Source organism: Orcinus orca, chromosome 1, assembly GCF_937001465.1.
Source record: "Orcinus orca chromosome 1, mOrcOrc1.1, whole genome shotgun sequence".
Lineage (NCBI taxonomy): Eukaryota > Metazoa > Chordata > Mammalia > Artiodactyla > Delphinidae > Orcinus > Orcinus orca.
The window spans coordinates 169,303,876-169,329,848 of record NC_064559.1 but is presented as its reverse complement, the minus strand read 5'-3'; the positions used below and the strand labels follow the sequence as shown (position 1 = coordinate 169,329,848).

The 25,973-nt window shown below is 36.3% G+C and overlaps 1 protein-coding gene across 6 annotated transcripts in view; it reads left to right on the top strand.

The window, feature by feature from the left end:
* The window catches only part of ZFYVE9 (zinc finger FYVE-type containing 9), a 186,991-nt gene that overhangs the window by 55,610 nt on the left and 105,408 nt on the right, over positions 1 to 25,973 (top strand). For 5 of the 6 annotated variants that reach the window (XM_049699776.1, XM_004273854.4, XM_033435527.2 and 2 more), the window contains exons 3-4: positions 8,020 to 8,125; positions 11,626 to 13,727. In XM_049699776.1, the coding sequence (XP_049555733.1) occupies positions 8,056 to 8,125; positions 11,626 to 13,727 (2,172 nt within the window). In that variant the 5' untranslated portion in view covers positions 8,020 to 8,055. Of the gene's footprint in view, positions 1 to 8,019; positions 8,126 to 11,625; positions 13,728 to 25,973 lie in introns of those variants that run through there. The other variant, XM_033435528.2, reaches the window with a different exon arrangement.

Here is a 25,973-nt window from a genome sequence, read left to right as displayed (position 1 = left end):
TATCACACTTGGAATTCATTCATTTATGTTGTAAAGACTTATGGCTTTCTGTTTTATCCAGTGGGTTATAATCTGTTGCTACCATTATTTATTTTGATGCTCAGATTGTCTCTGATTTGGTCTGTGGAAGCTCCTTCAAGCTGGTTTCTTTGTCCTTTTAACATGTCCCCATCATTCTTGGACGCTTCCTTTTTTTTTTTTAATTGAAATGTAATTCACACACCATACCATAAAATTCACCCTTTTAAAGTGTATAGTTCAGTGGTTTTTATATATTTATAGAGTCTTGCAATCATCACCACTGTCTAATTCCAGAACATTTTTCACCCCAAAGAGAAATCTTTCATCTGTTAGCAGTTACTCCCCATTTCCCTCCAGTTCCTCCCAGCTGCTGGCAACCCACTAATTTACTTTCTGTTTCTGTGCCTGTTTTGGACATTTCATATAAATGGAATCATGTAATCTGTAGCTTTTTGTGTCTGCTTCTTTCAGTTACCATATTTTCAAGATTCATCTATGATGTAGCATACAGCAGTACTTTATTTTAATTATCATATAATATTATATTTTGTCAATGTATAATGCCACACTTTATCCATTTATCAGTTGATAGATCTTTGTGTCATTTTCATCTCTTGGTGTTATGAATAATGCTGCTATGAGCATTCACGGATAAGTTTTTGTGTGAATATATGTTTTCATTTCTCTTGGGTATAAGCCTAGGAGTGGAATAGCTATGCCATGTGGTAACTTTTCTTAACTTTTTGAGGAACTGCCAAACTGTTTTCCAGGGTTGCCACACCATTTTACTTTCTTCCCAGCAATGTACGATGGTTCATGTTTCCCTCCATCCTCATCAAAGTTCTTGTATTTTTTCTACTCCAGCTTTGGAATCAGCCATTTTTCCATGGAGCCCTTGTTCCTTTTAGTGAATAACAATATTTATAAATCAAATCTGGTGCTAGGTATGCTCATTGCTACATGGAATTGAGCTGAGGATTTGCTGCTCCAAGATTCTTTGTGTATAGCACTAGAGAATATATGTGTACACACACACACACACTTTTACATCTATGTTTATTGCTATGTTCATTGAACACAACACTATGTTTATTGCTATAAGTATGTTTATTGAAGTCCATGAGTTCAAACTGATACCCCAGATTCCAAACCAACACTGCAGGGTTCTTTGCAGTTATCTCTTTTTCTGCATTTTAACCCCTTCTCCAACAGTGAGAAACCTTGCTCCGATTGCCCTTCATGTAGTCACTTACTTGATCCATCTTTCTACATGTAACCCGTGTCCTATCACTCTCTTCTCCCCTTGGTCCTTCTAATCCTGCTCAGGCTCTGACCCGCCACCCTGGACTGCCCTCTTATATCTCCTCCTCACCCCTCCTGCATATGAAGCCGCCTTACCCACTTGTGTTCTCTGTCTGCCAGACCATCCCCTTCATGTGGATGCCTTCCTTACCTCTGTTGGGCTCTAACACCCCACACTGGGCTGTCCTGTGTAGGCAGTTTCCTTCCCCCTGGGGCTCTGACACATTATGCCGGGCCACCCCTGTGCAAGGACATCTGCTTCACTACACTTGGGCTCTGACTCCCCCCTTACACAGATGCCCTCTTCATCTGCTCCCTGTTTATTGAATTTTTAATAATTTTTCCCTTTTATTTAAATTTTTTCAACTTTTTATTTTGAAGTAAATATAGCCTCACAGGAAGTTGCAAAAATACTGTAGAAAGTTTCGTTTACACAGTTTTTCTCATTCGTTACACCTTACATAACTCGAGAAAATATAAAACCCAGGAAATTAATATTTTATTTGTTCATTCATCAGTTGATAGATATTTGGGTTGTTTCTACCTTTTAGCTGTTATGAATAATGCTGCTGTGAGCATATTCACGAGTGTATGTAGTTCTCTCCCATTTATCACAGGTAGATTTATGTAACCACCATTACAATTTAAGATACAGCACGATTCTATCACCACGGATATATCCCCTGTGCTACTCCTTTACAGTCACATGCATTCTTCTCTCCCCACTGTCCCATATTTAATGACTTCTTAAAATTAAAAACATTACTGCAAGTCACAGGAAGAGGAGAGCTGAGGAAGAGGAGATAAACCATGTTATGTTCATGAATAACAGTTTCATTACCAATCCTGAGGGAGGAACAGGCTAGGAATTCTGATTTCTGAAAGTTGATTTTATTGGCGCACTATTCCATCCTGCACCATTGCTGAGTCTTGGGGCCACTTGGGGCACTTTTTTCTCCAGCTCCTGGCTTTATGCAGAGAGCCCCGTCTGGCCTTCTGTAATGCAGAAACTTCTAGAAGTTTATAGCACATACTTCCCATCCTACCTGCTAGCTTTCAAATCCCAGGTCTGAAGGTTGCTGTCTAATTCTGTAACCTCTGTGAACTGCCACACTTCAGTTCTCACTCATCGCCGTGGCTTGATTTCTTCTTGGTTAATGGCATATTTCTCTATCTTGTTTTTGAATTTCACTGTATAAACTCTTTAAAAATAATCTATTTTGTCTAGAATTTCTGTATTCAAAGTGGGAAGGAATGCTTCCCACCACAAGCTCAGTACACTTTTTACCTTTTCTTTTAAAAAATTTCAAGCCTATAGAAAAGTTGAAAGAATAGTACAGTGAAGACCCATATATCCTTCACCAGATTCATCAGTTTTTACCATTTTGTCTCTTTCTTGAGCACCTCTCTCCTCACCTCCTCCACCCTTGCCACTCACTAACACTCACATACTTTTTTCCTGAATTATTTGAAAGTTATTATTTGAAAGTTAGTTACGGATAACATAACACTTCTTCCCTAAATAGTTCAGCAGGCATCTCCTATGAGTAAGGACATTCGCATACAAAATTTAAATACCATTATCACATCCAAAAAAATGATTATTAATTCAACGTAATACTAATGTATAGTCCAAATTCCCCTGATTATTCCTTAAATGTCTTTTTTTTTTTTTTTTTTTTTTTGCTGTGTATGGGTATTTGTGTATTTTCTTTTTTTTTTAATTAATTTATTTTTGGCTGCGCTGGGTCTTCATCGCTGCGCTTGGGCTTTCTCTAGTTGGTGGCGCTCGGGCTTTCTCTAGTTGCAGCGAGCAGGGACAACTCTTCGTTGTGGTGCGCAGGCTTCTCATTGTGGTGGCTTCTCTTGTTGTGGAGCACGCACTCTAGGTGCGCGGGCTCAGCAGTTGTGTCTTGCAGGCTCTAGAGCACAGGCTCAGTAGTTGTGGCGCATGGGCTTAGTTGCTCCGTGGCATGTGGGGTCCTCCTGGACCAGGGCTCAAACCCGTGTCCCCTGCATTGGCAGGCAGACTCTTAACCACTGCGCCGCCAGGGAGTCCATATTTGTGTATTTTTCTTGATCTAGGATCCAGTTAGTGTTTATGCATAGCATTTGGTTGTTTAATCTCTTTAGTCTCTCTCAATTCAGAATGATCTTGTTTTTCATAACACCGAATTTTTTGAAGAGTCCAGGACAGCTGTCTTACAGAATGCCTCACATTCTAGATTTGTAATTGTTCGTGATTCAATTCAGATTAAACAGTTTGGAGAAGAATAACTGTGGGTGATGTTTTAAGTTTATTGCATCACATCAGGAGATACATATTGTCAGCTTGTTAAACTGTTAGTGATGCTAAGCTTGATCATTTGATTAAGGTAGTGATTACTGCATCTCTTCACTGTAAACATACATTTTCTCCTTTGGAAGTAATAAGTCATCTGTGAAATGATATTTTGAGGCATTGTGAATATTTTCTTCCCCACTAACTGTTTACCTAAAAGCATCTGTTTTAGATAATCAATAATTATCGATCATAATCAATCAATAATTATCAATCATAATCAATAATTTTAATTGAAGTTTAACACAACTTCTTGAGTGTAAACAGAGTATAAACACTAACTGTTTATACTGTTCATTTATTCATTCCACAGGTGTTTATTGAATAGGTACCACATCAGGTTCTGTGGGAATCACATGGTGAACACAGTCTAGTGGGTGTCTTTGTGGTGTCTACAGTCTGGTGGGAGAGATTGACATTAATCAAATAATCACACCAATGTATGTTTATAGATTGTGATAATTATTATAAAAGGAAAAGTGGAGGTGCTGTGAGAGATTATAAGGGGAGATCACTTTTTTTAGGGGTTCAGGGAAGACTTCTTTTTTTTGAGCTAAGAGCTAAAAGATGCAGAGTTATTGTGGCAAGGAGGGGGAGACAGATAAAAGGTCTTGAAGAGGAAAAGGGCATGGTACATTGAAGAAATGTATATTCAAGTAGTGTTCCAGCACCAAGCATAGTGTCTACTCATAATAGGTGCTCAATAAATATTAGTGGAAGGGAGGATGGGGCTGAAAACTAGCCTGTGTAATCACTGTTGTTAGGTTATTTATTTTATAATAAAATGATCAACTCCAAGGCTTAAAAACTTAAATAATTGCTTATGAAGCACTTATCATGTGCCAGGCAGTGTTTTAAATGTGTTACCTATGTCAATTTATTTAATCTTTTGGTATGTACTATTATTACTCAGTTTTATAGATGAAAATTAAGTCTCAGGTAAATTGATTAACTTCCCCAAAGTCATATAGTTAGTGAGTTAGAAACTAGGATTAGAACTTGGACAGTCGAGTCCTAGAGTTCATGTTCTTATCCATTATGCTATAGTACTTCCCATTGCTTAAAGTATAAACAATATCTTTCTCAGACTGGCATTCCAGGGCTTCCATAATATGATGCCTGTCTGTGTTTCCAGCTGTGTCCTGCTGTTACCCATGTAAATAAATCCTTGCTCCAATTTCACTGATCCCTCAGTAATTGCCTATTCCTAGATTACTCCTTGCATGTCTCTCCCTGTTTGAAATTTCACTTCTGCATCTTCCTCTCTGGGGTTATCTGTTAAAATTTTATCTGTGCTTCCAGACTCAGCTCAAATCCATAAATAATGGATTTCTTGACCATCCAGACTCGTGATCTGGTCCATTTCTTGAACTTTTAAAATATTTATTTTATTTATTTATTTGGCTGCGCGGGTCTTAGTTGTGGCACGAGGGATCTTTAGCTTTGGCGTGCAGACTCTTAGTTGCAGCATGTGGGGTCTAGTTCCCTGACCGAGGATCGAACCCGGGCCCCCTGCATTGGGAGTGTGGAGTCTTAGCCACTGGACCACCAGGGAAGTTCCCATTTCTTGAACTTTTACAGTACTTATTCAGGTACACTTATCTGTTAATTTATCTGACAGATTAATCACGTAGTACCTGTGTCTCTTGTGCTGTGTTGTTATTAAAATCATTTATTATTATTTAAATTTTCTTATTTAGCATTGTTTACCATTAAGTAAATGTTAAGATTCTTGATGTTAGGGATGATATCTGAGACTTCAGTTGATCCCAGTACCCTGCATACAGTAGATGCACTATAAATATGTTGATCTGATTGTTTGTTTACTAATATTTTACATATAATGACCATGAAATGCTAACTATTGTAGGTGTATATTAAGTATGCTAGATTGTGTGTTGTGAGAAATTTTATTGATCTCTTTGCATTGGACAGTCTAAATATGCAGTCTTTATTAAAAAAATGGCATGTATATGAAACTTTTTTGAACTGTAAGTCATTAGACACAAAAGACAGATTTAAGAAAAACCATTCATAGATTATGCAGCCTGCTTGTCTACCTAAACTTAAATTACCTAACAGGAGCCAATTAATAAATAGAAGTTGACCATGGTGATCATTTTGTAATTTATAGAAATATTGATTGTAAATTGCTACGTTGTACACTGGGAACTAACATAGTATTGTAGGTCAGTTACACTTCAAAAACAACAAAAAAACAAACAGAAAAAGACACCAAATTTGTGGTTATCAGAGGCATAGGGTGGGAGGAGGGAGAATTAGATGAAGGTGGTCAAAAGGTAGAAACTTCCAGTTATAAGATAAATAAGTACTAGGGATGTAATATACAACATGATTAATATAATTAATGCTGTTGTATGTTATATATGAAAGTTGTTAAGTGAGTAAATCCTAAGAGTTTGCAACACAAGGATAAAATTTTTTTCTTTTATTTTGTATCTATATGAGATGATGGATGTTCACAAAATTCAATCATTCCATGATGTATGTTAGTCAGATCTTATAACATTGTATTAGTTTAAGTTGCACAATGTAATGATTTAATATATGTGTATATTGTGAAATGATTACCACAATAAGTTTACTTAACATCCATCACCTCACATAGTTATACATTTTTTTCTTTTGATGAGAGCTTTTAAGATTACCTCTCTTAGCTACTTTCAGATATATGATGCAGTATTGTTAACTATACCTACCATGCTGTACATTATATCCCTAGAACTTATTTATCTTATAATTGGAAGTGTGTAACTTTTGACCACCTTCACCTGTTTCTGTCATCCCTTATACCCTGCCTCTGGCAACACTGAATCTGTTCTCTGTTTCTGTGAGTTTGGTTGTTTTGGAATCCACGTATAAGTGAGTTCATCTGGTATTTGCTTTCTCTGACTTATTTCACTTAGCATAATGCCCTCAGGGTCCATCCATGGTGTTGAAAATGACAGGACTGCCTTCCTTTTAATGGCTGAATGATATTCTATCTTATACACACTAGTGCACGCACACACGCATGCACAAACACACCACGTTTTCTGTATCCATTCATCTTTTGATGGGTATTTCGGTTGTTTCCATGTCTTAGCTGTTGTAAATAATGCTGCAGTGAACATGGAGGTGCAGACTCTCTTCCAGATATTGATTTTCTTTCCTTTGGTTGCGTACCTAGAAATGGAATTGCTGGGTTATATGGTAGTTATGTTTTTAATTTTTTGAGGAAACTTCATACTGTTTTCTGTAGTGGCTGAATCAATTTACATTTTTACCAGTAGTGCACAAGGGTTCTCTTTTCTCAGCATTCTCTCCAGCACTTGTTATTTGTTTTCTTTTTGATGATAGCCATTCTGACAGGTGTGATGATATCTTTATGGTTTTGATTTACATTTCCCCAATGATTGGTAATGCTGAGCATCTTTTCATGTGCCTGTTGGCCATCTTATATCTTCTTTGGAAAAATGTCTATTCAGATCCTCTGCCCACTTTTAATTTTTCTTTTTTTCATGTTAACTTGTATGAGTTCTTTGTATATTTTGGATACTAATCCCTTGTTGGATATATCATTTGCAAATATCTTCTCCCATTCAGTAGGCAGCCTTTTGGTTTTGTTGATAGTTTTCTTTGCTGGGCAAAAGCTTTTTAGTTTGATGTGGTTCTATTTGTTTACTTTTGCTTTTGTTTCTCTTTGCCTGAAGAGACATACCCCCAAAAAACTGCTAAGACTGATGTCAAAGAGCATATTGCCTATCTTTTCTTCTAGTTTTATGGTTTCAGGTCTTAACACTCAAGTCTTTTTATCCATTTTGAGTTTATTTTTGTATATGGTGTGAGAAAGTAGTCGGTTTAATTTTTTTTTTTTTTTTTTGCATGTAGCTGTCCAGTTTTCCCAACACCATTTATTGAACAGGCTGTCTTTGCCCCATTCCCTTTGTCATAAATTAATTGCCCATACAAGTGTGGATTTATTTCTGGGCTCTCTGTTCTCTTCCATTGATCTATGTGTCTGTTTTTGTGTGAGTACTATACTATTTTGATTACTGTAGTTTTGTAGTATAGTTTGGCATCAGAGAGTGTATTATGGGATGTTTTTTAATTAGTGATCCAATCACCTTATTAGTAATTGGTCTGTTCAGATTTTCTTTTTTTTTTATGATTCATTGTTGGTAGGGTGTATGTGTCTAGGAATTTATCCATTTATTCTAGGTTGTCCCATTTATTAGCATGTAATTGTTCATCGTAGTCTTAAGATCCTTTGTATTTCTGTTTTACCAGTTGTAATGTCTATAAATAATATTTTAATAATTGAAAGTGTAATACAAATTTGATCTATTTTCTAGATTTAAACAAGTCTCTTGAGTGGTGTTTTCTCACCGATGGAGAATTACTTCCAAGCAGAAGCTTACAACCTGGACAAGGTGTTAGATGAATTTGAACAAAACGAAGGTGAGAATTTACTTGGTGACTCTGTTTGAATGTATTTATGATATAGAAAATGTGGGATTATAAGAGGATGCAGTACTTAAAAAAAAGAAAGGAAGGTCCAATGCCTCAATAATGATAGTATTATATATTAATATTCAGAGGAAGAACTAACATTTTTGTTAGCACTAACTGTGTGCCAGATACTATGCTAAATCATTCACATGGATTATATCATTTAATCTTTAAAATAATCCCATGAAAGTAAATCTTACCTACATTTTACAGATGAAGATAGAGGCACAGAAAGGTTAAGCATCTTCCCCAAGTTAGTTTGTTCATAAGTGCAGGATTAGAATCCAATTTATGGTCAGGAAAAGCTTTAGAATGTGTGATTGTATTTCCCAAGTTAAGAAAATAGCTTCTTTCATATTGATTGACCAATAAAGCAAGATCCATTTTAAACCTAATTTTAAAAGATTTACATTTTTAAGTATCTACCAAATGGTTAATTAAATTATATATTCTCAAGGCCCAGTCTAAAAATGTCTGCTAAAGATTCACTTCATTTAGGGAATTTTCCTTAAATTCACCTTTCAGTATGACTAGAATGTGTAAGCCATAATTAAATATCTGTCTTTCACTTTATCCTGCTTCCCTGGTGTTCTTGGTTTCTAACAGAAAATGGCATGTAACAAGTTTACAAAGTGATATATTTCCATCTAAAGCCCATGATTTTAGTAGTAGTCTCCAAACCTTTACTATATCTGGTGATTCAGGTTGTTCTTTGATAGCAGTTGGGAAGAGAGATTAGTTTTGATTTTGTTGTTTTGGGCCTATGCTAGAGCAAGCATTAAAAAGATATGTGCTCATGGGAGTAAGAAGGGAGAAGAAAGATACCTGGAATGGCCTGCTCTTACATTTTACCGTTGATGACCCAAAGCTAACCCGTGACCCTAGCCTAACTCCTGATTCATGTAAACGTGAAACCGAATCTTTTTGGATTTTTTGGGATCTAGGTGGGCTTTATACATACCAAGGTGGAAGGTATATTATCCTCTTAGTTTCAGTCATTTATACAAGTATTTTCTCAATCCCTTCTTTGGTTTGGCCCTATCACAGTTATTTGTCATCTACACAAATGCTACACCTAATCCTGTGAATACTATTCTTCTAGAATACCACTGACTCTCATTAATAAAATTATTTGTTCTTTACATCAGTCTCTTTGTGACTTCTGTAGATTCTAGTAGGGTATTTTGTATATAGTTGATTTGCAGTACATTTTTGTTGAGTCAGTAAAAATTGTCATTTTAGTTTGAAATACAGCATTTGCTTACCAAAATAACTCCTTTAGAAGGAGAATAATTTCAGAAGCCAGCTTGTTTGTAACTATGCTCTTCATTTGTTTTCAACTATTTTTTAAACATCTCAGTACCAGTTGCATTAAAACTACCACCTCTAGCCTGGTACCTTTCCAAATATATTTTTTTAAAAGTGTTTTCTCATTTCATGTTAATTTCCTCCTTTAAATGAAAAATGTACCACACACAAACTGTGATGACATTAGATAATTAACATTATACCCAGTTGGTGGTTAAATAATGAAATTTTTAATACATTATCATTTCTGTTTGAATATTATTAAATATTCTTATAAGAGGCAGTGTTTCTTTTTTATTTCTGTGAACCAGCTTGGAAATACGATTTCTTTTTTTAAAGGAAATACATGTTACCAAATCTCAAGTCTCTGCTAGCCCAAATTTGGTAAACTCAGGATTTAACACTCAGAGCATATTAAGCCCATTCTTCACGCAATCTGATTTTTTATGGCCTTTACAATCTGACCTTTCTAGCTTCTTTTCACTACTTTCTTACACTAATTCTTTTTTCAACCCAAACTGATTTACTTAATTGCTTTCTCAGATTGTTGTGTTTGGGGCTGTACTTTTACTTGTTCCCCTCTTACGAATGCCCTGTTTTCCAAACTTTTTGTAAAATTGTCCTTGAAGCCCAGCCCATTTCCTCCTGCTTCCATGAATTCAAGCTTGCTGCCTCAGCCTGTAAAATACCTTTGTCCTCTCAATTTATTTTCTACTACTACATAATAGTTTTTGAATACTTATGCTATTCTGTACTGCTAGTTAGCGATTCATGTGTATTGTATCTATTTCTTATTTTTCCAACTAGATTATATACTTCTTGGAGCTATCATTTAATCTCAAAGTCCACCCAATGCTTTTACAGTGGTAGATACTCACATAGCATATATTCATGGTGCTACAATAAATATATGCTACCTACTACATATCAGGCGCTGTGCAAAACAAGGATTTACATTGATGGAAATAAGTGGTTTCTACCTGAAAAAGTCAGGTAAATAAACCATTGCAATGCAGTGTAATAAATGCTTTAATAGAGATATGAACAAGGTGCTAAGGGAGCATTAAAGATTTATGAGAGGAAAGCATGTCTGTATAACTTCAGGGCTGTGATTATCATATTTACTATAGGAAAACAGGAAAAGCAATAAGTGCATAATTTCTTATTTCTCTAATTAGACACATAGCACAATAACTTGGGAAAATGCCATCATAGTTATGATCTATTAAAAAATAAACAGAAACATTAAATGAGAGTATGCTTATTGGTAGAATATAAGAAGGTTGTTTTAATATGGCAAATGATACTTTCTGCCAAATTTCCTCAGATAATAGTGTAAATATGAACCTAAATAATAATATATTGTGACATGGTTATAAGCAGAATTTCACATGCTGTAACAAACTTTTTAGCTTATTATTGTGGGCAAATTTCAAATATATACAAAGTAAATAGAAGAGTGTAATAAACTCTAGTGTACCCATTACCCAACTTCAGCAGTGATTGACATGCTGCCATTTTTCATTTATATATCTTCATTTGCTCCTCCCTGCTTCATTGTTATTTTTTACAATTTTTTGAAGATAAAATTTATACATTGAAATGTGTAGATCTTAACTGTACAGTTTTGACCAAGAGATATATCCATGTAAGCACATCTCAGTCATGATGTAGATTACAGAGCATGCCATCTCCACAGAAAATTCCTTTGTTTTCCTTCCCACTCAATTACTGTATCCTCATCACTGTTCTGATTTTTCTTCCACCTTAGATTAGCCCCCTACCCCATGTTGTGCTGGGCCAGTCCAAGGCCTTCCCCATTATTGCCCTCCCCTCCCCAGCCCCAAAGTACAGCCTGGGGGCCACTTTAATTATGCCAACTAGATTGAAGTAGAATTCTTTTGTTGTTTGGAATGTTCTGAGATATTACCATTTGGTGATATATAATACAGGGAACAGTCTTAAATGTATTTTCTTATCCTTAGCTAGAAATTAGAAACTTCATACCCTAGGAATATTCTGTTTTCACATATCCTAGGAATATTTTAATTTCAGGGCATATTTGCAAATGTAGTTGATTAACTTAGTCCTAGCCTTATCAGTGTTACCAGCAGACTTATTATAATTATTTATTTTTTCAGATGAAACCATTTCTCCTATTTTATTGGATACAAGGTGGAATAAGATTCTAGATCCCCCTTCTCCCCGACTGTCATTTAACCCTGCATTGGCCAGTGTGAATGAACCTACAGTTTCTGAGTCACAGCCACAGCTGAAAGTCTTCTCCCTGGCTCATTCAGCTCCTCTTAACACAGAGGGAGAGGACCATTGTGCTAATGGACAGGACTGTAGTCTGAATCCAGAGACCAACACAATGTGGATTGATGAAAATGCAGTTGCAGAAGACCAGTTAATTAAGAGGAACTGTAATCAAGATGATCAATGTGGTACTGTCGAAGTGGGAGAGAAGAAATGTGGAAACCTTCCTTGTCTGCCAGATGAGAAGAGCGTTCTTGTTGTAGCCGTCATGCATAACTGTGATAAAAGGACATTACAAAGCGATTTGCAGGATTGTAATAATTATAATAGTCAATCCCTCATGGATGCTTTTAGCTGTTCACTGGATAACGAAAACAGACAAACTGATCAATTTAGTTTAAGTGTAAATGGGTCCACTGAAAAAGATATGAACTCAGAGAAACAAATGGATCCATTGAGTAGACCAAATGCAGAGGGGGATTCTGTTAAATACATATGTACTACTTCATCTGATAATCTAGCCAATGTCTGTACCCCTTCACAGTTACAGGATGATGAAAATATAGATAGAGACCCCACCATGTCTGTGATTACAAGTTTAACACCAGATTCAGTAATCTCATCCCAGGGAACAGATGAAGGTCCTGCTGTAAAGCAAGAGGACTCTACACCAGATGAGGTTCTCACTGGCAAAACCAGCTCTCCTAGGACAGATCTAGGGAGTCCAAACTCCTTTTCCCACTTGAGTGAGGGAATTTTGATGAAAAAAGAGCCAGCAGAGGAAAGAACAACTGAAGAATCCATCCAGTCTGGTTTACCTTTGCTTCTCAAAGCTGACATGCCTAATGGGTCTGGCAGGGATGATAACGGTGAACAGTTTTCAGATTGCCTTGTGCCTGGTGAAGTTAGAGCTGATGAAAATGAAGGCTGTAAACATGAAGAAATTCTTGGCACTACAGAACTTCTTAATATGACTGAGCATTTCTCTGAATCTCAGGAGATGATTAATTGGAAATTGACTAAACCAAACAAGATGAATGACAGCCAAGTAAATAAAGAAAATGAGAAGTTTCTGCACATGAATCAGCCTGAAGATACTTATGATGATAGTGGAGGAGAGTGTGATAGAATGGCAGAAGCAGGTCTAGATTTAAAACAAACTTGCATGAATGAAAGTGAAGGATGCGATTTCTCCACTGTTATGGATACACCAGCAGCAAATTCACTATCTAACTGTTGTGATTCCTATGGAATGCAGAGCCCAGTTGTTTGTTTTGTTCCAAAGACTTTACCTTCCAAAGAAGATTCAGTAACAGAAGAAAAGGAAATAGAGGAGAGCAAGTCAGAATGCTACTCAAATATTTATGAACAGAGAGGAAATGAAGCCACAGAAGGGAGTGGACTACTTTTAAACAGCACTGGTGACCTAATGAAGAAAAATTACTTACACAATTTCTGTAGCCAGGTTCCATCAGTGCTTGGGCAATCTTCACCCAAGGTAGTAGCAAACCTGCAATCTATCAGTGTTCCTTTTGGTGGTGCAAGACCCAAGCAACCTTCTAATCTTAAACTTCAAATTCCAAAGCCATTATCAGACCATTTACAAAATGACCTTCCTGCAAACAATGGAAATAATATTAAAAACAAAAATGATGTTCTTGGGAAAGCAAAATTAGGGGAAAACTCAGCAACCAATGTATGCAATGCCTCTTTGGGAAATATCTCTATCGCTGATACAAATGGGGAACATTTAGAAAGTTATGAGTCTGGGATATCCAGTAGACAGTGCGTTGCATTACCTCCAGAAAGCCCAGATAATGATCTCAGAGCTGGTCAGTTTGGAATTTCTGCTAGAAAGCCATTTACCACTCTGGGTGAAGTGGCTCCAGTATGGGTACCAGATTCTCAGGCTCCAAATTGCATGAAATGTGAAGCCAGGTTTACATTCACCAAAAGGAGGCATCATTGCAGAGCATGTGGGAAGGTAAGTTGGGTGTATCAGCTCAGGAATCTGGCGTGTGCATTTTGTAATGCTCAATTAGAAATTAATAAAGGTAATATAAGGTGAACATACTTCTCCTTGAGATGACATCATAAATAGTTTTTGAGCATGCAATTCTAGTAAATTTCCAAATGAAAAATCACCTTGCTGTTTCTTAGTGTTTATATAATTTTTTTTTTGTTGTGAAGACTTAAGCTGAATCAGTTTTCATGAATAGATGAGAACTGAGGAAGTGGTAACTTTGGTTACTGTATTGATACTTGGTTAATGGAATAGCTTGAAATAAGGAAGTTATTCTTTTGATTTAAGAAATGTTTGTGATTGACTTCATATTTTTTAATTCTTGAGTAATTGGATATTATACTTAGAATCCATCCCAGTTTTTGCTATAGGATTTTTGCCATTGTACTAGACATTCTGGAACTTTTGGTACACATATATATTTTTGTCTTTCCCCCCCCATATAACTTTGATACAAAAAAGAGTTGAAGACTATAGATCCTTGTGACAAGGTTATAAGAATAGGTGATATTCCTTAGCTCTCCCTAAATTCTGTTAGCTAGTACCACATCAATATACTAGTCTGTTTTTTAAACAAGAACTGTAAGTAAACAAGGAGGAAATGGGATTTTGTATTTTTAAAAAGAATGTAAGGTTTGGTGTCAGTTCTGGATTTGAACTTCAGCTTTGTTACTTTTAACTATATAACTTTATTAAGTTTTATTTTTTCATAAAAAATGAATCAAAAGATAATTTTCATCGGGCTGTTGTGAAGATTAAATGAAATTACATGTAATAGTAAGTACTCAGTAATTAACCTCTACTTTCCTTCTTGCCTGATTTATTGGTCTGTCTGTATTAATTCAGTTGACTTGAACTTCAAGGAACAGAATATCTGGCCCTCAGTTACTTAGACAAAAGTAACATTTATTTCATATAACAAGAGGCCTGAAAATAGAGACTCTGTTATGTCTGGGTGTAGAGTCAGGATCACTGAAGTTCTCTTGGCCTTTCCCTCGTGGTCTCAAGATAGTGGCACAGCTTTAAGCATCAAGTCCAACCTGACTACTTCCCAAATGCAGAGAAATTGGTTGGTGGCAAAAGAGCCTATTCCTCTTGCTGCCCTCTCATCAGGATAGAAAGAATCCCCAGCAACTTCTTTCAATTTATTAGCCAGTTCTAGACCACAGGTCCAATTTAAACCAATGACTGACAACAGGGAACAGGATTGCCAGGATTGGCTAAGATCAATCATGATTCATCCCCTGGGGCTGAGCCCAGTGTTGCCTCAACAAAAGTGGGATTCTCTTAATAAGGAAAAGGGGGAGAATGGTTCCTGGGTGGGCATTCAAAAAGGGCTACTATAGGGTCCTAGAACAAAAGAACCAAATGATGGGGAGCAGAAAGTAGTTAAAGCTGAAACTGGGCTGTTAGTCTCTGATTATTAAAATTTGGAGAAAATAATGTGTCTAATTCCTAAATATTTCGCAGTCTGAAGTAAACCTATGGTCAGTAGCCTGAACAGTTTTCTGTTAGGGGATTAGAGTCATCATTTTTTCGTTGTTCTATGTTTTGCTTACTGTGTATAACACTTTCAGAAATTTTTGCTTGTTTTTTTAAAATTTCCTTCCTATTTATCTATTTATTTAGGCTGTGTCGGGTCTTAGTTGTGGCACACGGGATCTTTCGTTGTGGCGGGTGGGCTCTTTGTTGCGGCATGCGGGCTTCTCTCTAGTTGTGGCATGTGGGCTCCAGAGCACGCAGGCTCAGTAGTTGCGGCACGTGGGCTCCAGAGTGCACAGGCTCTCTAGTTGTGGTGTGCGGGCTCTCTCATTGTGGTGCGTGGGCTCCAGAGTGTGCAGGCTCAGTAGCTGCGGCATGTGGGCTCTCTAGTTGTGGTGCGCGGGCTTAGTTGCCCCGCGGCATGTGGGATCTTAGTTCCCCGACCAGGGATCGAACCTGCATCCTCTGCATTGGAAGGCGGATTCTTAATCACTGGACCACCAGGGAAATTCCAAAATTTTGCTTAAGCAAATAATAAAAATGCTTTTGTTCCAGACCAGCATATACAGATGTAATGACTAAATAGGTAACTTAGGTGGATTCAGAAAGAAAATGGGGCAAAATGCACATAAGCTGAAAAATTACATGGAATTTTTGCTGAGTGGAATTTGCAGAATTTATAAATTTATGGCTTCATATGGATTATGGATTCATATTCCATCTTTTTTTCTTTTTCCATCTCCATTTTCCTCAGGGATGTTCTAGGATTGTTGAGGTAATGTCTGTAAAAATCCTTGAGCTCCTCAGAAGAAAGGGGCTTATAAACTTAGCTATAGTTTTTCTAGATAGTAAATTAATCAACTTATACTTGGAATTTAGCTAGAAAAATACCCCAAGCAATGTGATTTTGTAAAATAATGTTTACTGTTGAAAAAAGAAATTTAGTTTGTTCCATTCTAATATATCTACTATCCAGTTATTTCCAATAATTTCTTTATTTAATATCTATAGCTAATAAATTCTCTTTACTGTAACAAGCATATATTAAGCATCTAATATATGAAAGGTTCTGGAATAGGTACTGGAGATTCAGATATACATAAATTGGAATGTATGACCTCATAGAGTTTATAATCAGAGGCACTGATTTCACTGTGTGGGAGAGGAGTGTCTGGATTTCCTGTAGTTTTTCAAAAATGCTAAAAAAAATCATTGTGAACTATTGATCTGAGTAGACAAACAGACCATCCCACAACAATTTATAATACAGTGTATTAAGAGCCAGTTATGTGTGCTTTATATTCATTCCATTACTGTCTTGTAGAATACCCATTACTGTCTTGTAGAATGGGTGGTTAATTTTTTACTATTTGACAGATCAAGAATTAGAGGCTCAGAGAGGTCAAGGAATATGCCCAAGGTCACACAGCTTGAAAGTACTAGAGCCACCTTTAAAGCTAGGACTCTTTGCTTCAGACATACTGCTTCTCCTAGCATCTCTCCTCATTCATAATAGCAGTATGAACAAAATGCTTTAGGCATGTTGAGAAATGAGAGCTTAATTTTTCCCAGAATGGCAGGAGTCAGGAAAATCATGATACAAAAAGTGACTATTTGGGACTTCCCTGGCAGTCCAGTGGTTAAGACTCTGCACTTCCACTGCAGGGGACGCAGTTTCCATCCCTGGTCAGGGAACTAAGATCCTGCATGTCGTGTGGTGCGGCCAAAAAAAAAAAAAAATAAGTGACTGTTTGGAGGAGGAGATATAAGAAAGTGGATATAATTTATGGATCACAGTTCTAAAGTATGTGAGGAAAATGGGATCACAGCAGAGCACAGGTGGAGAATTAGCAGTAGGGAAAGGGAAATCATCGTACAGGAGAATGGGCCATGATAAAAATTCACTTGAATATAGAAGGAGTTAATAGAAAATTGTGGGAAATTATTTAGCAAAACATAGGGCCTATATCCAGGTCTTGATGAGTAGTAGATATTATACTTGTTACAACATTCATTTATCTTGGTATAATGTCATTAAGAAGAATATAAAATAATTATGTTGAATTTATGAAAGTGTTAAAATACTGCAGTTTATTTCTATATTGTTGTAATGGACATCAGGACATCTGGATTCTATTCTTGTCTTCATTGTTAATTGGAAAACTATGTCATACTCTAAAATGCTCAGCAAATGTGAGTTTTATTTTATGATTTCACACATTATTAATTTAGATAATTGTTCCATATAGCAGCATAATCTCTACTTCGGCTGTATGATAGGTGATAAATTACAGAATAGAAAGAGTACAGAGGGGAGTTCCCTGGTGATCCAGTGGTTAGTGCTCAGCCCTTTTCACTGCCGTGGCCCCAGGTTCAATTCCTGTTCAGGGAACTAAGATCCTGCAAGCAGCATGGCGCGGCCAGAGGAAAAGAAAAAGGTACAGGGAACTCCCTTCCAGAAAGGTGCCCTCTAAGTTCAGATGATCACTGTTATTATATATCCATAATAATTTCCTAGAGAAATCACTGAATCTAGCAGAATATGGTTATTCATTCTCTGTCAAGTTCCATTTGCCCTGAATATTTTGACCCTTTTTTATTTGATTATTTGACTTCAAAGGCCTAAGAAAAGCTTTTGAGTTTAAGAGTACAGGAAAGAGGTTTTTGAAAGTGGAGAAGAATTTTTAAAGGAAAAGTTTTTTATTTTTTATTGGTCATTCACAAGGCTTTATCACACTTTATCCATTACTGCCACTTATGTGGCAGGTTGTTACTTACGAGATGCTAGCTGGTTAATGACTCTTCTGTCTACTGAAGTAGACATAAGAATAGCCTTTAAAGTAAAAATTCTTGAACTGATACTTACAACATAGAAACTTTGTTTAGGATGGTGTGAAAGATGAGAGTAACATTTTTTTTTAACACTTCCACTTTATGCTAGGCTTATCTGGTCTAACAACACAATTCTCTGAGATACAGTTACAGGGGAGAAAAATGTGCCTCAGAAAGGTTAGGTAACTTGCCTAAATTCTCAGAGCTTATAAATGAGAGTGCATGGATTTTAACACAAATTTATCTGACTCCAAAGCCCTTTGCTCTTTTACTACACTGGACATAGCAACAAAATTTATCTGTATTTGGATTGCTTACTAGAAATATAAGTCATGGTCTTTGGGTGAACATCAGTTTTGGACAGTGGTAAAGGATTGGGAATTTGAAAGGAAGACAAAATGCTCAGTGATTGGTGCTATCAGTTGATGGGGGAATCTAGCAAAGGTAGCAGGATTTTAGGTTTTACTTCACCTATCAGGTCTTGAACTACAAATTAGGAAAAGAACAATATGGGTGCCAAGTCCTGGAATAAGGAGAGATTTAGTGACAGTAATATATACCACTCCAGTTTACTTACTATTTTTCCACATTAACTGACTTTAAAAGTAGAATTCAAAATAGATGAGTTTTTTTTTTTACTGTGTTTGAATAGATGGTGATTTGAATAGACAGGACAGAGAAGAGAACTGTAGGACAGGTAGTATGAAAAGAACACTGAAATGGGTATGAAACAGCTCTGGGCTTCTGTTTCCTCTGCTGTAAAAGGAGGGGATTGCATAGACTTTATCTTTGTTTCCTTGCAGCTCTGAACGTCTGTGTTTAAATAAGGAAGAAAAGGAAATGGAAAGGTTTGTGCTAGCCACTGATTTATCTCTGTAAAGTTATTGTTAAACATACTTGATTAACCAAGGTCACTTTGTGGGAAGAATATGCCATTAAACATTTTGAAATGTGCTGTGCTGAAAGTATGTTTTCTGGAAATCATCTCAGTTCGACTGGGATGCTGTGTATCACAGTACCACTTAAGTGGGCTACACTGGGGATTTTATTTTGCAGTTACTCTTTCCCTTTTGATTCATTTCCAATAGTACCAGTCCTTTTAGCCACACATGATCTTCATCCCATTAGTTTAAAACAGCTTGATGACATGTATAATGTCAAAATGACATATTGAAAACTGATCTAGATTAATTTTTAATATAGTTCTAGAAAGCCGTCTTCCTCTACACACTGGGGATTATAGGTATTTAACATATAATGAACATTTATAAATGTAATTATAAAATGTTATATTTTATATAAATTTATATTTATATAACAAAGTTTTATATAATTTATATAATATTATATATGTTTATGTATAAAATGGCAAACTACAGTCAGTATTTTACTCTGTGCTTTTAATTTGAATTACTGTTCCATAGTAGTCAGGAGTAATTTTGTCTATAAAAGAACTATATATTTAATAATATTTTGATATTTATGTCATTATAGTATATTTTTAGTTTAAGTGAAAAATACTTTAAAGAATTAAAATATCATGTTAAAAATAACTGTTGAAATTGAAAATAAAACACACATTTTTAGATGGGATAAAGAGACCTGGTACTATTTTTATTTTAAACAAAGTAATATTTATATCTTGAAAGATGGCAGTCTTCTACCTACTTTTACATATCCCTAGTCCCTAGTCCAGCTCCCTGGACATACCTACTTTAAGAAATTAATAGTCTTTTTTTTAAAGTTAAAGTATAGTTGATTGGGCTTCCCTGGTGGCGCAGTGGTTGAGAGTCTGCCTGCTAATGCAGGGGACACGGGTTCGAGCCCTGGTCTGGGAAGATCCCACATGCCGTGGAGCAACTAGGCCTGTGAGCCACAACTACTGAGCCTGCGCGTCTGGAGCCTGTGCCCTGCAACAAGAGAGGCCGCGATAGTGAGAGGCCCGCGCACCGCGATGAAGAGTGGACCCCGCTTGCCATAACTAGAGAAAGCCCTTGCACAGAAACGAAGACCCAACACAGCAAAATCAATTAATTAATTAATTAACTCCTACCTCCAACATCAAAAAAATAAAAAAGTATAGTTGATTTACAGTATTATGTTAGTTTCAGATGTATAACATAGTGATTCAGTATTTTTACAGATTATACTCTGGTTTTTTTGGCTGCACTGCATGGCTTGTAGGATCTTAGTTCCCTGACCAGGGATTGAACCCATGCCCTTGGCAGTGAAAGCGCAGATTCCTAACAACCACTGGACCACCAGGGAATTCCCTATATTCCATTTAAAGTTATTATAAATAACGGCTGTATTTCCCTGTACTGTATAATACATCCTTATAGCTTATTTATTTTATGCATAGTAGTTTGTACTTCTTAATCCTCTACTCCTGTCTTGCCCCTCCCCTCCTCCCTCTCCCCAGTGGTAACCACTAGTTTGTTCTCTATATCTGTGAGTCTGTTTCTGTTTTGTCATATTAATTCGTTTCATTTTTTAGATTCCACATATGAGTGATAATATAGAGTTTTGTCTTTTTGTGTCTGACTCTTTTCACTAAACATAATACTCTCTAGGTCCATCCATGTTGTTGTAAATGGCAGAACTTCATTCGTTTTAATGGCTGAGTAATATTCCATTGTGTGTGTGTGTGTGTGTGTGTGTGTGTGTGTGTATGCACTACATATTCTTATTCCATTCATCTGTTGATGGACACTTAGGTTGTTTCCATAACTTGGCTCTTGTAAATAATGCCATGATGAACATAGGTGTCTATATCTTTTTCAAGTACTGTTTTCATATTCTTTGGATAAATAACCAGAAGTGGGATAGCTGGATCATATGTTAGTTCTATTCTTAATTTTTTGAGGAATCTCCATACTGTTTTCCATAGTGGCTGCACCAATTTACATTCTCACCAATAGTGTACAAGGGCTCCCTTTTCTCCAAATCCTTGCTGACGTTGTTATTTGTAGACTTTTTGATGATAGCCATTCTGACAGGTGTGAGGTGATATCACATTATGGTTTTGATTTGCATTTTCCTGTTGGATTAGTGATGTTGAGCATCTTTTCATGTGCCTGTTAGCCATCTGTGTGTCTCCCTTGGAAAAATGTTCATGTGTTCTGCCCATTTTTAAATTGGGTTGTATTTTTTTTATATTGAATTGTTTGAGCTCTTTATATATTTTGGATATTAACCCCTTACTGGTCATATCGTTTGCAAATGTTTTCTCCCATATTGTAAGTTGTCTTTTTGTTTTGTTAATGGTTTCCTTTGCTGTAGAAAAGCTTTTCAGTTTAATTAGTTGCCATTTGTATATTTTTGATTTTGTTTCCTTTGGCTTAGAAGACAGATCTAAAAAACTATTGCTGTGATTTGTGTCAAAGAATGTTCTCTATGTTTTCTTGGAGTTTTATTGTAAAATAAATGTAGCTGTCCAGTTATCCCAGCACCACTTATTAAAGAGACTGTCTTTTCTCCATTGTATATTCTTGCCTCCTTTGTCATAGATTAATTGACCATGAGTGCATGGCTTTATTTCTGGGCTCTCTGTTTTGTTCCATTGATCTGTATATGTCTTTTTGTGCCACTACTGTGCTATTTTGATGACTGTAGCTTTGTAGTATAGTCTGAAGTCAAGGAGTGTGCTAACCCCAGCTTTCTTTTTTTCAAGATTGCCCTGACAACTCAGGGTCTTTTTTGGTTCCATATTAGTTTTAGGATTATTTGTTCTAGTTTTGTGAAAAATGTCATGGGTATTTTGATAGGGATGGCATTAAATCTGTAGATTGCTTTGGGTAGTACAGATTTTAACAATATTACTTCTTCTAATCCATGAACATGGGATATCTTTCCATTTCTTTGTATCATCTTCAGTTTCCTTCATCCATGTGCTATGGTTTTCAGTCTTTCACCTCCTTGGTTAAGTTAATCCTAGGTATTTTATTCTTTTTGATGCAATTTTAAACGAGATTATTTTCTTGCTTTCTCTTTCTGGTGGTTCATTATTAGTTTATAGAAAAGCAACAGATTTCTGTGTATTAACCTTGTATATTGCAACTTTACTGAATTCACTTATTCTAATAGTTTTTCAGAGAAGACTTTAGGGTATTTCTATATGTAGTGTCATGTCATCTGCAAATAATGACAGTTTTACTTCTTCCTTTCCAATTTGGATACCTTTTATTTTCTTTTTCTTGTATGATTGCTCTGGCTAGGACATCCAATACTATGTTAAATAGAAGTAATTGAGAGTGGGTATCCTTTGTCTTGTTCCTGATTTTAGAAAAAAAAGCTTTCAGCTTTTCACCATTGAATATGGTGTTAGCTATGGGTTTGTCATAAATGGTCTTTATTATGTTAAGATATGTTCCCTCTATACCAACTTTGATGAGAGTTTTTTCTTTTTTTTAATCATGAATGGCTGTTGAATTTTGTCAAATGCTTTTTCTCCATCTATTGAGATGATCATGTGATTTTATCTTTTTGTTAATGTGGTGTATCACATTGATTGATTTGCAGATATTGAACCATCTTTCATCCCTGGAATAAATCCCACTTGATCATGCTGTATGATCCTTTTTATATAATTGTTCAATTCTGTTTTCTAATATTTTGTTGAGGATTTTTTGCATCTATATTCATCAGAGATATTGACCTGTAATTTTCTTTTTTTTGTAGTGTTTTTGTCTGGCTTTGGTAGGGTAATGGTGGCTTTGTAGAATAAATTTGAAAGTGTTCCCTGCTCTTCAATTTTTTTAGAATAGTTTGTGTCTTTCTTTTTTTTGGCCACTCCACACGGCTTGTGGGATCTTAGTTCCCCAACCAGGAATTTAACCCGTGCCCCATTCGATGGACCACCAGGGAATTCCCAAGAGTAGTTTGAGAAATAGTTAGCTCTTTTTTATATGTTTGGTAGAATTCTCCTATGAAGCTGTCTGGTCCTGGACTTTTGTTTGCTGGGAGTTTTTTGTTTTTTGGGGTTTTTTTTTAATCAAAAATTCAATTTCACTACTAGTGATTGGTCTGTTCACATTGTCTCTTTCTTCCTGATTCATTCTTGGAAGGTTATGTGTTTCTGGAAGTTTGTCCATTTTTTCTAGGTTGTCCAATTTATTGGCATATGACTGTTCATAATATTCTCTTATGATTTTTTGTATCTCTGTGGCATCAGTTGTTATTTGTCCTCTTTCATTTCTTATTTTGTTTATTTGGGTCCTGTCTCTTATTTTCTTGATAAGTGGGACTATTGGTTTATCAATTTGGTTTATCTTTTTTAAAAAAACAGCTCTTGGTTTCATTGGTCTTTTCTGTTTTTTGTTTTTTCTTTTTAATTTCTATTTTCTTTAAATCCACTTTGGTCTTTATTATTTTCTGTTTTCTACTGACCCTGGGCTTTGTTCTTCTTTTTCTAATTCCTTTAGTTGGTAATTTAGGTTTTTATTTGAGAGTTTTCTTTTTTTTTGAGGTAGGCCTGTATCGCTATGAACTTGCCTCCTTTAACTGCTTTTGCTGCATCCCATAGATATTTGGAAAGTTGTGTTTCCATTTTCATTTGCCTCAAGGTATTTTCTGATTTTCTCTTTGATTTCTTCATTGACCCATTGGTTTTCTAGGAACATCTTGTTTAGTCTCCACGTGTTTGTGTTTTCCCCATTTTTTTTCCTGTAGCTGATTTCTAGTTTCATACCATTATGGTTGGAAAAATGATTGATATAATTTCTATCTTCTTAAATTTGTTGAGACTTGTTTTGTGGCCTAGCATATGATCTATCCTGGAGAACGTTCCATGTGCACTTGAAAAGAATGTGTATTCGGTTTTTTTTAGATGGAATGTCCTGTAGATATCTATTAAGTCCAAGTGGTCTAATGTGTCATTTAAGACTACTGTTTCCTTATTGAATTGACTATTTTTACAGCAGAAAAATTGAACAGAACGTATATATACCCCCGCCCCCCCAGTCGACCCCATTATTAACATCTTGCACTAGTGTGGTACATTATTGAAATTGATGAACCAATATTGATACATTGTTATTAACAAAAGTTTTATAAAAGAAATACATGCTATAGTTTTTGTTAGAGTTTACTCTTTGTGTTGTACAGTTCTATGGGTTTGATAAATGCATATTATCTATCCTATTACAGTATCATATAGAATAGTTATACTACCCTAAAAGTCCCTTGTCCCCCACTTATGTATTTCTCCCTTACTTTCTCTGAACCGTGGAAGCTACTGATCTTTTCACTGGCTCTGTAGTTTTGGCTTTTCCAGAATGTCTTATAGTTAGTATCATACATTATGTTGGCTTTCAAACTGGCATCTTTGACTTAGAAATATACATTTAAGATTCTTTTTTTTTTTTGCGGTACGCGGGCCTCTCACTGCTGTGGCCTCTCCCGTTGTGGAGCACAGGCTCAGCGGCCATGGCTCTCGGGCCCAGCCGCTCCGTGGCATGTGGGATCTTCCCTGACCGGGGCACGAAACCGCATCCCCTGCATCGGCAGGCGGACTCTCAACCACTGTACCACCAGGGAAGGCCCCCCACTTTTTTTTTTTCAAAGAAGTCCCATTTTATTCCTGAGAGCATACAAATCCCTTTCCTCATAAGGAAAAGTACTTTCCCTTTCTCTTGGGTGATAGATACACCTCTTCCACAGTTCCCAGCATTCTCTTCTACCGGTACTTTCCACGTCAGTTAAATTATTTGTGGAGATAGCTGATGCGTTTGTTCAGGTTGTGCAGGTCATCAATGAACATCCAATTTCCAACCATTCTCTTCTTTCGGATACAACGCTGCAATTCATTCCCCTTCCAGCCTTGAAGCCATATGGGGCCCTTGATCAGTTCTTTGGGGTGCTTTTCAAAGTTTCCCAGGATCCCGATGTTGTCATATACCCCGAATGTGGCTCTCTTCTCATTCCAACAATCAACCACTTTGCGGGGTGGGAGGGTGACCCTCACATGGAACAGTCTGGGAACACCTCCTGTCCTGGGGGTGACAGAGTGGGTCATGGTCCCAGGGGCACGGCCACTACCCAACTACAAATGCGGCATCTCCAGCAGGCACCGTCAGGGCCTCCTCTCCACCAGCCGTGAAAAAGGAGGACCCTGTGGGGAAGATTCTTCCCTGTCTTTTTTAAAAATTGAGTATAATTTACATATAACATTATATTAGTTTCAGGTGTATGACATAATGATTTGATATTTGTATATATTTTATATACTGTGAAATGATCACCATAAGTCCAGTTATCATCTGTACCATACATAGTTACAAAATTTTCTTATGATGAGAACTTTTAAGATTTACTCTCTTAGCAACTTTCAAATATGCAATACAGTATTATTAAGTATAGTTAGGATGGCATGCACTACACCCTATGACTTATATATTTTATAACTGCAAGTTTGTGTCTTTTGAGCACCTTCATCTGTTTCACATACATCCTCACCCCACCTCTGGCAACTACCACCAATCTGTTCTCTGATTCAGGGAGCTCATTATTTGTTGTTGTTTTGTTTTGATTTGGTAGTTTTTAGGTTCCACATATAAGTGAGCTTGTCTGGTATTTGTCTTTCTCTGTCTTACTTATTTTCACTAACGTAATGCCCTCAAGTTGCATCCATGTTGTTGCAGATGTCAAGATTTTATTCTTTTTTGTGGCTAATAGTCCATTTTGTGTGTGTGTGTGTGTGTGTGTGTGTGTGTGTACACATACATACATAAATACATACCAGAATTTCTTTATCCATTTATCTATTGATGGACACCTAGGTTGTTTCCATATATTGGCTATTGTAAATAATGCTGCAGTGAGCATGATGGTGCAGGTATCTATTTGAGTTAGCAATTTTGTTTTCTTTGTATAAATACCTAGAAGTGGAATTTC